General features: G+C 35.8%; 1 protein-coding gene across 1 annotated transcript; it reads left to right on the forward strand.

Annotated features, from left to right (window-relative positions):
* Positions 1–117: 117 nt before the first annotated feature.
* LOC138318087 (tectonin beta-propeller repeat-containing protein 2-like) lies at positions 118–15,367 on the forward strand. Its single transcript, XM_069260175.1, has 17 exons — positions 118–212; positions 1,283–1,579; positions 2,962–3,090; positions 3,466–3,597; positions 3,806–3,972; positions 4,160–4,599; positions 4,879–5,631; positions 6,018–7,341; positions 7,649–7,870; positions 8,842–8,980; positions 9,331–9,529; positions 9,957–10,046; positions 10,359–10,589; positions 11,089–11,282; positions 12,128–12,218; positions 12,660–12,809; positions 13,234–15,367. The coding sequence occupies exons 2-17, from the start codon at positions 1,301–1,303 to the stop codon at positions 13,395–13,397; spliced, it is 4,704 nt and encodes a 1,567-aa protein (XP_069116276.1). The 5' UTR covers positions 118–212; positions 1,283–1,300; the 3' UTR covers positions 13,398–15,367.
* Positions 15,368–16,565: the final 1,198 nt, after the last annotated feature.

The following is a 16,565-nucleotide window of genomic DNA, read 5'->3' on the forward strand; positions in this document are numbered from 1 at the left end:
ACACAACAAGACATGCGAATGAAATATTATGTGGTGCGATATATGTGTACCGTGTTTCACAGGTGTGTATAATATTATTATGCAGCTTTTAGTGTGCACCGCTGTCTAATCCGTTCGGAACTTTCGGGGGTTTTCATGCAATTGTTAAAATCAAGTTGGAAAAGCCATTTTCGCTATTCACAGTCACGGGTTCTGTTCGCTACTAAGAAAAGGTGAGCCAACCTTGATCTATTGACCAGTTTGTCGTTGTTGAAATATGTTTACAGTATTTAATAGGCGTGAAATAAACTGCATGTCAAATGTACAGGTTCTTTACTATCGTATGACACATCATATTATGGTCTTGCTGACAATGTTGGTGTTCACACATTATTATCGTCAATGATTTACATGGGCACAAAATAATATGACTACATGTACTAGACGACACCGCCATACGAGATTTTCGATATCGTAAAAATGACGTCATTTCGGTGAATGTGACGTCACGTTTTAGCGGGACTGAATGACGTTTCATTCACCGGAAGGTTCAAGTTCTGGGTCAAGTTAGAAAAAGTTCCGTCAGATATGGAACAAATTCACGTGATCGTATTGACGGATAAAGCATATCGTATCGACGGATAAAGCACAAGTTTATCCGGCAGTAGTTATCGGTCAATGATTTACATGGGCACAAAATAATATGACTACATGTACTATACTGTAGGCCTAATGTTTATTATAGTTAGAAACACACACGTGTATAATATCTATGTACAAATGTACATGACAATTATTAAATTACATGTATTTAGACACAATGTACCTACTGTTCATACATGTAACATTGCATTCAGCAGGTCGGGGAAAACCACTAACTTGCATATTTAACCTCAGATGTAATATTTCTCTCGGGCAAGCCCCTGGGAAATAGCACACCTTTGGGTAAATAAACCTTCATATTACACTGACACCAGGGCCATAAATACATCATATAATATATATAATTGACCAATGCTGTTAAGAAAGTGTATTATACAGAAGTGATTGTTAAGCCTGATTTGATTGTATTTCTAATCAGTCTGTAGTACACTAACATTTATGCTTATGTTTACAATGTACATGTTAAAAAATACATAACGTTATGTAGCTTAATGAGATATTGAATTCTAGGAAAAATTTCAATTAATATTTAATTGTGTAATGTATATGTACACTATATGTACACATTATTTTAAATGGCATTTACATAATGGATGTGTGAAACCCATTATTAATTGCAGATAATTTGTTATACATGTAGAATGACCTTTTATAAAAGATGGAAGCTGAAGTGAAATCTACCAGTCCCAAGGGTCCAGACTCATCAGATCTGGAGACAAAACAGGAAGAGTTGTCTGCCCTTCGTGAACATGAGCCCTTGGAGGCATTGGTATCCCACATTCCTAGGAAAGCCCAGAAGGGGATGCTTACCCAGTGTGATCTGGTGCTTACCTGTATAGACGCTAATGAGGACTACATCACACTGGGCTGTAATGTCGGCCTTGTTTTTGTCTTTGACCAGAAAAAAAGGACAATAGAGCACAAATTGAGAACAGAGGTAAGAAATAGGACAATTTACTGCTTATTAGTGGCTAAAACATATACCAGGTAGGTATATTCTTTATCTGTGAAAAAATATGGTAAAAATTCATTCAGTTGGATGGAATAATCAAATTTTACAATTTACTAGATTTAGTCTTAAAATATCCCTTTCAATCAGCGGCGTAGCTAGGTCTGGATAGGCCTGCATGCCCGGGGGTGCAGGGGGCGATAGCCCCTTGCTCAGGGTCCAGGGGCGAAGCCCCCCAGAAGCTGACAGGAAATTGTTACAATGTAGTAACCATTTTACTTCTATGGTAACTTTTAACGTATATACCAATGGTTAAATGGAGGTCACAATATTTAGGTGATAACCATGCAAAATGATACACAAAATTACACAAAATTAGAATAGTGGTGATTTTTTTATATATATATAATCGTACTAGATTCTATACTAGACTCCACTGACAAGTGCTCGAACAAAAAAACAAGGATTTTGGCTGTAAAAATTAAATTAGTAAGCAATGGGAGAAGTTTGTGTTATTTTAACTGATGAAAAACTTATTATAAAAATAATATTTTAAAAATCTGTTCATATTCGACAAAAATAAAAGTAAACTATTTCCTGAGTAGACACCGGAAATCACGGATAAACACGCTTTTTAACGGGACGGGAAGTGAACCAGAATTGAAAAATCCAATTTTTCGTTACTAAAGCCAAGAACATGTTGCAATTGCTATTTTTAAATTAGTTGTTTTTGCTATCATTTTAATATGATTATATCAAGGAGGTATATGAATCCTTGAATTATATGCTTTTAGAATATTTCTAACTTTTCATGCGATGTTGTTTATTTTGGTATTCGTAAATGTTTCCCGATTCAAAATCCACATTTGCTTGAGGGATTTTGGTGAAGAAGTCTAATATTGTCTTCGACAAGATTCAAACATAATCAAATTTAACAACTTGGTAACCGGAAATGTATAGACTATTCTAATAAATTTCCAGAATGGCCAATCTTCAAGTCTTTCAAATGTGCACAATTATGTTAGGCATACAGTTGGACATATCATATATATTTATACGTAATTTATATTCTACAACGTGTATTCAAATGTTGTGTTTTTCTGACTGTACAAAAATGTAAGTCAGATTATTTCAAGCATGCACGGGCGCTACGCCACTGTCAATAAATATGTATTCAACAGTGTTCTTTTTGGGACTTATCTATAAAAATCCTACCATTCATGAGCTTTAATGTTATTAATTTGGAGTGACTGTGTACAGTGTGTGTGTCAAATCAAGAAAATTCACCGTTTGATCAATCAATAAAGCTGGAAATTGGCATTACAACCAAGGATACGGCCGAAACAAATTCATCATATTTTACCTTTTAGTCCAACAATGACACCATAAGTGTTGTACAGCTACACAAGGGATTGGACAGCCAGGTTGCCATGGGTACGAATGGTGGGATAATCTATATCTTCCAGCTGCCATCCTCATTACCAGGACAGAACAAACAGGTTAGTAATAAAACAAATTATACCAGTAAACATCTCTCCATGTTGAGATAATAGAGATGCATAAAATTAGTGTACTGTGTAAATGATATGTTGTTTTTCCCTTACTTGATCAATTTCTGACCTTTCCTTAATGACTCAAAAAATGGAAAAAAATAAAATCTTCAATTTTGTTTTGAACCTGATCTAATGAATCTACGGTTAGATGAAGCAACCAACTTTGACCATGTGTTTGATGTGAAAGGTCAAGCAACAGATTATAACTGACATTAAAGTTAAAAGTCAGTTAACAGAACAACAACTTTCAGTAAATATTTCCTCTGTTGAACATAAACCATGAAGTAAGTAATTTAACATTTAAGGATTTTACCTCTACAGCTCCAACAGTTTGTGGTCAGGAATCTGCACCACAGCAGTGTTACCAGTCTATGTTGGAGCCTAAATGGAATGAAACTGTTCAGTGGTGACAAGCGAGGTCTTGTTGTGTGCACAGATGTTGACTTTTACGAGGTTTGTAATTTAAAGATTAAACAAACGAAAAAAGAAAAGAAAAGTTTATTTTGTAAGTTTTTTTAATTTTAAGTCAAAAATTCGTCCTATATCTATTAAAAATATGATAATTCACAAAATCTGTTTTGATTAACATTTGACCTAATTGTTTCTGGACTATAAAAAAATATGTAAGTATTGATTTTTTTTTTTTTTTGTGAATGTACAGAGGCGTTGTAGCTCCACCATTTCACTTGAGGAGAGGCAGTCTGAGATTGTTCAACTCCATCACGCCCACAAATCATTGTTGGTCTCCACACTTCACCGCTCCTTTGTTTATTTGCCTAATCTCAAAGACAACAATATTGTTCAAATCGGCAAAAAGGACAGAAAAATGTAAGTCTTGGAAAGTACCTATATCTATCTGAGTATCTGTACGCTTAAATAAACTCTGAAATTTCAAAATAAGAACAAATAGATAAATAAAAAAATCATTGTGATTATTTATTCTTAATAATTATGAAAATGAACTTTCTAGCCAAAATGTTTCATTTTCTGTGTGATTTCAAATGGTTATTTTCAGACTCGGTAACTATGGGGCCTGTTTCATCCCTGGGCTATGTAGGCCAGAAGATGCACAGTTGTATGCTGCCCGCCCAGGTCTGCGGGTTTGGAAAGCAGGTGTTGATGGAGTTGTTTTAAATACAAACTTGTTTAAGGATTTGTTGTCTCAGCCACACCAAGATATTCCCATAATTCCGTACGAGGGACAAACTCGAACACAGCTCAAATCATCTGATCAACAATTTGGATTACTTCTCCTTTACCAAGAAAAATACTTGGTTACATGGTCCAGTAGTCACCTGTATCTACTGAACCCTGACAATAATACTGTTGTAGCCAGTCAGGCACGACTTGGCATCCTAGTTGGAATTGCAGTTACAAAAGATGACATCTTCATTTTACGTAAAAATACTAGCAGAAATGTAGTAAGACTAGGATTAAAACCTCTTGCCAAACAAGGTAGGTTTCTGCATGGAAGAAATGTATATCAATGATTTCTAAATTATATTTTGTATGCGCTTAAATGGTTGTAGTTCACATCTATGGACTGAAGTAGTGAAACTGGGATTGCTTGTATCTTGTTTGTTATTTTGTAAAATATCAATTAATGTCTATTTGCTGTGTTGAGATGAATATAACTTTTGTTCCAACTGAATGTCATTTCAATCAAACATTGCATTTTCAAAACCTTTATGTATCCTGTTTCCTCAGAAATCTTTATGTAACTTGTTTTCTCAGAGAGTGTGTATGAGCGTCTTGTAAGAGAAAGACAGCTGGCAGCAGATGCAGTGAAGAATAAAAACCTTAAGCTAGGTAGCACAGACAACAGTAAAGACACAAATGTCAAGCCAACAAAGTCTCCTCTCAAGTTTCTCCAGGAAAATGTCTTGGACAAGTTAAAAGTGTTGGACATTGTCACAGGCACAGGGACGGACAACTCCGTATCCCATCTTGTGTCATCAATGGACCGATTCGGACATGATGATGAGGTGGAAGGAGGCCACACACAGGAAATAGATAGACAACAAATAAATCCCCAAAAGTCACAAGATAGTCCCAGTAAAACATTGCCCCCAGTAGTTGAATTAAAGTCTCCTGACCTTCTCGCTATAGAAATATTTTCAGGTATTCCTCCAAAAACTACAGACATTTCTCAGGAAAAACCTTATACATACAAATCTAGTCCATATACGGGAACGTTTAATCCATTTTTAAGTGATCCAATGTCTGATACTGAAGGAGAAGAGATATGTACAGATACCCTTCCTACGGCTGGAGAAACAAGTGAGAAACCTCAGGAGGAGGAAAAGCAGGATACTGTATCACAAAGCAGTGAGGGTCTACAGGAGGAGCCCACGAGTCCGCAACCAAAGTTTATGATTGAAAAACTGGACAAGGTTTTTCAAAACAAGACTTCAAGTGATGATATTGTGTTCACTCATAAACAAAAGAAAGGCAAGAAGAAGAAAAAGCACGGAAAAGAAAAAGATGGTATGTGCATTTGTATAATATGAAGCATTAGTATGTTGTTATTTCTAAACTACACTTATTTCTCTTTGTGTTTAAATGATTCACTGCCTTTTCTTAACTTGAGTTCATAGTTCAAACCAATAGAAAATATTCGCGCTGGAAGAGGATGAATTTACAACTATAAAGAAAAACGAAAGATATTTTAAAACATTCAAAGTCAAATGCAACCATTGATAAGCGTTAATTCAAAGGCGACAATCTGATATTAAATGCGATAAATGAAATTAAAAAAAAAAGATATAAAGAGAACTAAGGTGCATCTGATTGTTATCTGTGAATTTATCACCGGTGTAACTTGAAGCACTTTTCGTCTATTGTAATACTTGTTTTTTATTTTTGTTATAAAGTCGAAGGGGAATCTCCAAGTAAAGGAGCCGAGGTCAGTGCTCCTTTGGTTATGGAAAAAGTGATTGAGGAGAATCAGTCACCAAGATCTGCCAGTCCAGACAGTAAGTCTAAGGTTCATGTGGGTGAGCAACTTGACATGGACGAACCACAGGATGTAAATAAGTTCAGAGAAATGTCTGAGGAGTTGATGTCTTTTGAGAAAACTCTGACTGATCTTCCTGGTCAGGTCACACAGACTGAGAGGGAGAGTATATCAGAGACAGAGGACAACAGGCTGGAGAAAGGACATAGTGATGTTGTGGATGGAAACATTGCTGTTGGTGAAAACAAAAGTGAAACTGGTATTTCTTTAGGAATTGGAAGTGAGGAGATCAAAGGAAGCCAAACTCCAGGAATTGAAATTAGCAGAGATTCTAAAAAGATTTTACACGGTATTGATCAAGGAAGAGATTCAATGTCAGATGCTGGAAACTTTCAAAGAGAAAATTTTACTATTGAGGATCCAAACGTAGAACATCTGAGGAGGAACTGTGTTGAAAACAAACAAAGTAAATCTTCAGGTTTTTCTGATGTGACATTGACATCCAATGAATTGCCAGAATCATTGCAGCCAGATTTTTCTCATGTTAGATTGACGTCAAGTATGTTGCCAGAAAATACTGGCGTAACTTTGACATCTGATACAATTCCAGATTCTTCAGAAGTGACTCCTACTGATAGTTCTGTGATTGTGGACGAGTCTGAAGAGGAAGATAGCATCTACTCAATAAAGAAGAAAGACGAACCTTCTCAAGAACCTGTTAGGGATAAGATGGATGTTTTAATTAATGACACCAGTCAGTATTTCTCCTACAAATCTCCAGACGTATCTGTCGAGGATATTTATGGAAAAACTGGAGTTCTGACACCATCTCCATCAGAGGCCATGAAAAACATAACAGCGAAGGATACAAATGAAGAAGTAAAGAAACAAAAATCTAATCCTACGGAGAGTATACCAGCTTCCCTTATAAATAATTGGACAGAGGCAACGGCAGGAGGAAACATAAATAGTCTCGCTATCAGTAACAGTCACGTATGGGTGGCCGACAAAAGTTGTAATGTGTATTACTCAGGTCTACTTGGCGACCGCCTTAAATGGCAAAAGATCAAGGATCCAGGTCACCAGATTGCTGTTTCAAGGTCGGGGTTCATCATGTGGCGCCTTTATAAGGGCACTGTGTATGCGGGGACAAAGATTACTTCACGACATCCAGAGGGAATGAAGTGGGTTGAGGCTGTTCGGAGTGTGCAATTTGTAGCTGTGGACAACAATTGTGCTTGGTAAGAGTGGATAGAGTAAGCATAGAACAAGTTCAGTTTGTTATGCTAACAGTGACTGATGGTTCAAACGTTGTACATTCTTTTCTTTCTAAACATGTTGAAATAGATTTTTTTTTCCATGTCTTCTCATCTTTAGTAAGTTGGATTAGACTTGTTGATTTCCATAATGATATCTTTTAGGGAGTAAGGGGGCAGCAAAGTGACCCCCATCTGTCTTCGATAGTTCCAATTAGTTCAAATCTGTTGTTATCATTAATTCCCAAGAAATAAAAACATATCAATAAATATTTATTCATTTTTTATCTAGGTACATAAAGACAAATGGTGAGGTAATGGTGCAGAGTGCCCTCTCTAAAGATCGGCCGTGTTTTAAGTCTCACTCTGTTCCTGGAGAGGAGTCACTTCGGTTCCGACAAGTAGCGTGTCAAGACCAGGTGGTTTGGGGAGTGACAGACGAGTGTAAGCTGATGTATAGACAGGGGATCAGTGAAGTATGTCCCGAGGGCAAGGTCTGGCTACCTAATGAACAGTAAGTATACAGTATAGTATCAGTAGAGTGTCCCGAGGGCAAGGTCTGGCTACCAAATGACCAGTAAGTATACAGTATAGTATCAGTAGAGTGTCCCGAGGGCAAGGTCTGGCTACCAAATGACCAGTAAGTATACAGTATAGTATCAGTAGAGTGTCCCGAGGGCAAGGTCTGGCTACCTAATGAACAGTAAGTATACAGTATAGTATCATAGAGTGTCCCGAGGGCAAGGTCTGGCTACCTAATGACCAGTAAGTATACAGTATAGTATCAGTAGAGTGTCCCGAGGGCAAGGTCTGGCTACCTATGTATGACAGTAAGTATAAGTGTCCCGACAGTATAGTATCAGTAGTACAATAGAGTGTCCCGAGGGCAAGGTCTGGCTACCTAATGAACAGTAAGTAACAGTAAGTATCAGTAGTATCAGTAGAGTGTCCCGGGCAAGGTCGGCTACCTATAAAGGAATTATCAGTGAGTGTCCCGAGGAGGTCTGGCACCAAGTGACCAGTAAGTATACAGTATAGTATCAGTAGAGCGTCTGGAAGGCAATGTCTAGCTACCGAATGGCAACTTAGTATAGTTAAGTATCATTAGATTGGGCGGCATGTTCTGTCTACCGACATGTAATGGTCAGTTAGTAAAGTATCAGTTGTGTCCGGAGGGCAACATCTGGCTACCGATCTTGTTAGCAGTAGAGAAAGCAATACGAAGAGCAAACGAAATGCAATATAGACTCACTTCTGCCATGTCAGATATAATATTGACTGTTAGAATATAAAGCATTCAATATTTCACTCTTGTCAGTATGCAAATCATGTATTTGTAGTTGCATATGTTTGACTTTATTAACCAAAAATTGTCCTTTTGTGTGAAAGTAATATTGTCTTAATCATTCCTGACTAATATAAAACATCATAATTTGTCTTTAACCAAAATCTGCCAAATATTGATTTGACCATTCTGTGTTATAGAGTTGGTGAGGATACCTTGTTCTCCTACGTGTCCCTTGGAGATAAAGAGGTTGGGTGGGGCATTGACATCCTGGGCAGGATATGGTTCACCACCGGCGTGAATAAGGATACTCCCATGGGTCAGGAATGTTGGTGGCAGGTGAGGAGGTCATCACATAAAGTTTAGATCATAGAGTACACACTTTCTTGCATTACTGCCGATAATAATTGTTTCTATATGCAGGAAATTCACTTGTTTCATTGTTAAATTCTTTGTCTTGAAGAATTTGATTGGCTTTATCTTATATCAATTCACAATATTCACAAACATGCCATAGAATTATCATAATGTACTTTAAAGAAATAATTTCAAATGTCTGATAGCATTAAGAATAATGTGTTGAAAAAAAATATATAAATATAAATAATGATAGAAAATCGTTTTCATGCAATGCTAAAAAAGAGAAAATGTTGCGAAGTTTTCTAGTTTAAAAATATATATTACTTAAGGTACCGGTCAGCGAAATACTCGTTCATGATGAGACGGCAATGGATGCACTGCGGTCACTTGCAAGTAAGTTTGACCCAGTGAAGTTGGCTACGCTTCTGAGTACACAACGAGGAGGTTTGATCGCCACGGGTGAAGGAGGTGTCTGGGTGTGTCCAGAGTTCAAAAACACATTACAGATCTGTCGAGGCTGTATTGAAGGTATTCATTTATACACAATCTAGGGGTGAGAAATACATTTTTAATTAATCTTTTTCTAACTAATTGGCTGGTTAAGTTTTTGCGATCATTGCAACGTCCCACAAAATTGCGAAAATAACTATCTTTGAGCATAAATAACCGTTTTTTTATCAATATCTTACAATAGATCTGTTAAGGCTATATCAATGGTATCAGCAGACAGGGGTTACACAGGTTCTTGTTTTACTTTAGCTCTCCGTATTTATGGAAGGTATACACACTTTAAATTATATACAAGTCGACGAAGGTTTAAGCTCACCTACCCTTATGGGTGTCCTCCATCGTTGTTCCAGCAATGTTACAATATATTATTTTACAATGTTGTATGGGTTGAATTTGTCATCTAAAATCTTCTGTTTATATAAAGTTCGTTCACCTTTGATGATAGGTCACAGTTGGCAAGAGGTAGATATGGCAGGATTTACCTCGTCCATAGCATGGAAGATCCTCTCAGCCTCTGTATCTGAACACAAAAATGGTATGTTATCACATTGACAAAGATTCACATACAAAATTATTGCATACAGTATACTGTATAGTATTACCGTCAGAAAGTTATCCAGATATTTTATTTTGTGAAGAGCTCTTTTTTTTATTTCAACTTGGAAATATCATTTCAATGTATTCTTATTTTTGTGAAATTGATTTTTTGAAGTCATTTAATTACCAGTATCATGAAATTATGTATGAGGATATGTGCCATACCTTTCTGTTATTAAAGTATTGAGAGTATGAAATAAGCTGGAGCCTATATCCTAAACTAAGGTTTGTATTATGTTGGATCCATTAGGTCTTGTTTGGTGTGTCCAGCCCAATGGTGATGTTTTCACTGTCTGTCCCTCCACGGGGTCGACTCAGAGTGTGGAGAACCCATCTCCTCGCTACAGACTTGTGGTAATCAGTGCCTGTCCGGACGCTGTGTGGGGATTGGCTGAAAATGGAGATGTCTTCATTCGAGGTGGAGTCAGGCCAGATTGTCCTCGGGGTACAGAATGGGTCAAATTGGACTTACTTCAGCTTGGTAAGGAGGTTAAATAGAAATTAACTTACAATAAGATTTATATACTAATGGATCAAACATTTACAAAATGTAGTACAGTTGTACTTTATAGATGATACACAAATACATATACATTCACTGCAGTCACTTCACAGCATCAATGTTACCAAGGACCAATTTTAGTTTGGTTTTCTGTAAAACGACACGTGTTTGCAGGCGATTTTCTTTCGATTGACAAGGATGATTAGAAATTGCCAAAATAGATCGTCGCGAAAACGATTCAGCTTCAAATACATTATTTAAGAGAGCATTTTAATTGTGAATGCCGAAACTGAATCGCCGAGCAAAAGTCGCTTGGCATGAAAACGAGAAATGTAATGGCAATCGTTCTCACACTAATTATACTTTCAAATTAATTTAAAACGAACACGTTTTGCTGTGTAAACAGAGAACTTTTCTGTTTAAACATTTTTGTCACAAGGCACAAGCTTACCTTTATAAGTAATGTTTTTTTCCACAGGCGATGTCCAACTGATGAGTCTGTCATGTGGACATTTGAATGTGTGGGCTTTAGACAGTGATGGAATAGTGTACCAGAGAATAGGTGTGAAGGCCCCATCTTCCCACTCCCTCATACAGGCTTGGCTTCCTGTGGACTCAAGTGGTGGTGACACCAAATTCTCCCAGATCTGTAGTGGGCCTCAGGACTGGATGGTATGTATAAGGAAACTTTACAACAAAAATTCATACCCAGCCTACTTATACGTTGTAAGACTACATTGAATTCTGTCTCGAAGTCTGGCTGTACAATATTACAGCTGAAAGCAATAAGCAGTTTCATTGTTGGATCCATGACAAAGTATTATATAGGGTATTATTGGTTTACTCAAGCATAAGACGAAACAAAAGGTATGTAATATAAGGACAGAATAGTCAGTCAGAGACTTGATGGTGAACTGAGAGGCAGTGGTATATGTGTTGGAACTACATACAAGGACTGTGTAGTGTACTTAAGGATCTCATGCAACAAATGTACAGATTAACGCAGTATTGGGGATGGAAAGGACTAGATGATAGATTGAGAGACAGTGTGGTGGGCCCTATTGCAAAATAAATATATGTAAAATGAACATATTGTGGTAGTATAGTCAATTCAAGGACGGCTTGGGACATTTTGGGATATTGTAGTGAGCTACTTCCTGAATTTGAGGATTGTATATTGGACGGAAAAGACTAGATAAGTATAGCAGCAGAGTATTAGACTCGCGGCATGTACAGTTCGATTATGAGACTGGATTGGTCAAAACAATAAATTAATGGGTCGTTTGAGTAAAATTATGTTATGTTTTACTGTTTGAGAATCTAATCAAGAATATTTATTCTACAAAATGTTATGGGACTGTGGGTCTAGATTAGACAAAAGAATAAATTAATAGGACATTGGGCGAAATTATGCGTTTTTTACTGTTTTAGAGACGAATCAAGAATATTATAATACTACGGAATGTTTTCCCATTACACTCGCATCAGCTTTCCTTACCTTTGTTGTTGCTTTACAGGTGTGGGCAATAGACAACCGACGTCAGGTGTATACCAGGACAGGTATTACAGAGAGAATGCCTATAGGTACCAACTGGGTCCACGTACCAGGTAAGTTCTAAGGAGGTCTGCTCTACAATCAAGTTAATAAGGCACCAACTGGGTCCACGTACCAGGTATGTTCTAAGGAGGCCTGCTTTACAATCAAGTTGATTAGGTACTAACTGGGTCCAAGTACCAGGTAAGTTCTAAGGAGGCCTGCTTTAAACAATGAAATGGTACAATCGAGTTTATTAGGTACCAACTGGGTCCACGTGCCAGGTAAGTTCTAAGGAGGCCTGCTTTAAACAATGAAATGGTACAATTAAGTTAATTAGCTATCAACTAGGTCGACGTACTACCAGTTCTAAATAATACGAGTTCATGGTCTTATTTTAAATAATTGAATCAATCGTTCCTTTCATTGGTTTCATTAGTAATAACTAAATTGTTCCTTTCATTAATTCGTTAGTAAACTGCATAAGAAGTACTGAGTTAATCTTGGTTTTTCAGGAACACTTGCCCATCAGATCACTATCAGTGAGAGAAATGTCTGGGCCCTGAGTCCTGCTGGTGAGATTCTATGCAGGTACGGAGTCTCTTCGGAGAATCCCACTGGAGACTACTGGAGGAAAGTTCCTGGAATATTTGGATACATATCTAGTAAGTTTATTTATACTTTCAAATATGTACTGATTGTGCAACAAGATATTCTGAAATAATTACATTACCACTAAAGGCTCAGTTAGAAGTTATGAAATAACTGATAAATCGAGTTTACATATCTTATATTTATTAGTTGCGAATATAGAAAACTGATGTTGTTTTTTAGTATTTGCTTAAAACTTAGTGCTTTGTATTTTCAAATTTGTATGTTTTAGATTTTGATTACTTAGCTCCGATATCCTGTAATAGACTTCGGTGAAAATGGACTTACGTGAAACAATGAAATTAATTGCACAAGGAGGTGTTACACTTAAAACCAACCTTAACTCGATCAATACCTGATAATATTTTGTTTCTTATACTTGTACATTAAACATCTCCCTAACCCTTTATTTATATCTATAAACCTTTTCTGTTTCAGCATCACCGACAGATGATATCTGGGCTATTGATCGGGAGGGACACATCTGTAGGAGGATGACAAAGTTTTTACTGCGTAAACGATCAGGAAGTGATCCGCTCATCGAGAAGCGTATAAGGCGGGCCGTTAGTAGCTCTAGTGATGATGGCTGGGAACTCGTCTGAGTTTGTTTTGTTATACTGTGATAATTCCTGTTGCTCATGTGATAATAATCCCTCTGAGTCAATGTTGTTACCCCTGCTTTAATTCCTGTTACTTACTTGAGTAAATATAATTTTACCAAACTTATTTTTAAACAGAAATTAAGCATTTTCAAGTATTTCCATGAGTTTCTTTCCTCAATATTAAATATCGCGTATTCTTAGACATTCCAATTATTTTGTTGAGGCATTTTACCATGGAATCACTGTGCTTTTGGTCATTGTAGGGATAAATATCTAATACATTTTGCGGAAATGATTTTGACTGGTAAAAGATGAGGCACCCATAAGTCTATGTAACATCTGTGATACGTTTATATTTACTAGTCTATATAGATACACCTTTGACCATCACAGGTATGTCCCCAGGTAAATTTGGCTGCTATTATGGTTATTTTTACAGTAATTCGTATGAGCCTATAATTACTCCAGGGGTTCAGCAATGATTACTTGTATACTAGTAGCTCATTTCATAAAAGTTATGACCCAAGCTAGTTAGGCAACCTGTTACACCAAAACGAGATTGCGATATTTGTATTTATGTGGATCAGTTATGCGCTTCTTAACTAAAATTTGATAGCAACAGAATATGTACGATAACAGTTATTCAGTATATATGTGTATATGTATGTTTTAATGTTCATTATTTTGCCAATAATTACTATACCCTTTCAGTATAAAGTCAATTCAATGTGTTAACTTGTCAGTATGAACTAGCACTTCCAATGCAATTCATATAGTGTAAACCAACTTAATTTCGCACGCGATCGTGAGAGTATAAAAAACGCGAACTAAATCGCCGCAAACAAATCGTTAGGTATAAAAACGCGAACTAAATCGCCGCAAACAAATCGTGAGGTGTAAAAACGCGAATTAAATCGCCGAAAACAAATCATGAGGTATAAGAACGCGATCTAAATCGCCGCAAACAAATCGTGAGGTATAAGAACGCGATCTAAATCGCCGCAAACAAATCGTGAGGTATCAAAATGCGAAACTAATTAAATCGATACGAAAATAAGTTGGTTTACAGTATATCACAATATTCTTGCGTACAATAAAATGAAATATTCACATGCGTAAACCATATCATTCTAATATAGATATTATTTAAACCTCTATTTTGATAAACCAATAATAGTGGGACTTGTGTTGTCATTCATAAAAGCGTAGCGTATCTCATGTCGATATTTTCAAAACGAATTCGGAAATGCATTTCCACACAGATACTCATTAATATTTTGATGTATAAAGTTTATTTACAGATTATTGTGCATGTAGTTAAATGATATAATAATAGAACAAAATTGGTGAATGGTGGTCTAGAAAGCTTATCACGTGCACTTGCATGAATATAGGTTTTCTAAAAGTAAATAAATGTATCCTCCGTCAACCACATGTTACCTTTTTATGATATTTCACCAACATGTAATAATAGTGGGACAACATTGATAGGTATGTTAGTTAGTAATCGCTTAAAAGATGGCCAAGGGTTATAAGTTATCTCTCAAATTTTTTGGGTTGATTCGGGTATTTAGAACATGCATTATTTCGCAATTGGTGCTGCTTTCTACATTTCTATGTTAATAACATGAATTGTTTATATCCTTTTGTTGAATTTGATGTAATGTTATGAATTCAACTGAGGATAATAATTTACCAAAGACATAAAACTCGTCGATTTAGTTACGGTGAAAAGAACCGGAATTCACTTGTATAATATATTTTGCTTTTTCATCAGTGTGGCGCAAAACAAAAACAAATTATGTTATTTTATGTTACATCATTTATAGCGGATGTATCCTTTGTTTGTATTTTTTCATTTTCCTTGCATTGGAATTTTCCTTAAATTGGATTTGAAACGTTCGTTTTCTACGCATAACTACACAAATGATTTAGGCATTGTCATTACACAATGCATGTACTACAAAATGGAATTATCACTCATCGAAGTAGGCATAATCGAACGCAAATAGTTAGGATAATGTGTACAATATATAGATCTATATGTGAAACGGTACAATTCATGTACTCACACAACAAAATGGAATTACAATCGCTACATGTATGTTTTATAAATTAGCTATCTTGTAAAAAACAATTTTCAAATCGCGTTTTTAATGTACAACGCGCAAGATGATTATTTTCGAATCTTTATGTTGCCTTGGTGACGAAAAACTGACGCGTGTTCGTACCTGTCATAATGTGTAATGCAATGTTGCAAATTGTATATAATTTACGTACATTTTTGTTTTTTAAATAATTGTACGTAAATAAAGTTGATTTCAATTTTGTTGCTTGCAACTGATGAAGAAGTAATCCGTGCAAATGTTACATAAATGCTTCGCAGTCTCATTTGCACAATTAACACCGAAATGTACTACAAAATGGAATTACGCACATTAACACCGAAAGTGCGCCATCTTGTATCTTCATTTGTAAGTGTTATTAACAAATGTTTTGTATGGAACAGTATTAGTAAATTTAAATGCTGAGACTATTTTGAGGATTAATGATTATGCTTGTAAAGTGGTATTAATTTGATATTAATTATTTGTTCAGTAGGCTTTCAAATTCCCCTTCATTACATTCCAATGTCGCTTTTGTTGAGAAAAGATGTGACATGGCTGTTGAATTTTTGGACCAACAGGTTAAAAATGAAAACCAGTATTTTACGTAAAACTAAAGAAATTAAAAAAATGGATAGCAAAGAATGGAATGGTCAACAAGTAGATATCTATCTCCTCATTCATCCTCAAGCAAAACAAAATTGAGCGTTAAATTTTCAGATTTCATTCAATCGAAATAATGTAACATCATTAAAAATTATTATTCTTTTTTGAATGGATATTCGGCATTTGTTCATCAACATTTTGCTAGTAAACAAATTTACATATGTATGTGTGCCTTATATGTTATAATTTCATTTTTGCAGAATCATATTTCATGTATTTTTAATTATTGTTAGAGATACATATTGCTGAATATATGTATTTTTTTTGTGAAGAATACACTTTCAATGAATTCTGAAATTAAGCATATAAATATCCATTCGCATAAAACCAGACAACCTTTTTTGTCTCTTTGTGCCATCCCTTGTTATTATAAATTTTAATATTTGTCGTTAATTTG

Source organism: Argopecten irradians, chromosome 3, assembly GCF_041381155.1.
Source record: "Argopecten irradians isolate NY chromosome 3, Ai_NY, whole genome shotgun sequence".
In the NCBI taxonomy this organism is placed as follows: Eukaryota; Metazoa; Mollusca; class Bivalvia; order Pectinida; family Pectinidae; genus Argopecten; species Argopecten irradians.

What these genes read in the sequence shown, in the direction of transcription:
- LOC138318087 (XM_069260175.1), top strand. Translation starts at nt 1,301, where the DNA reads ATGGAAGCTGAAGTGAAATCTACCAGTCCCAAGGGTCCAGACTCATCA. An exon ending in TACCAGGACAGAACAAACAG is followed by an intron (nt 3,091 to 3,465) that starts GTTAGTAATAAA and finishes TTACCTCTACAG; the next exon opens with CTCCAACAGTTTGTGGTCAG. An exon ending in GGCAAAAAGGACAGAAAAAT is followed by an intron (nt 3,973 to 4,159) that starts GTAAGTCTTGGA and finishes GGTTATTTTCAG; the next exon opens with ACTCGGTAACTATGGGGCCT.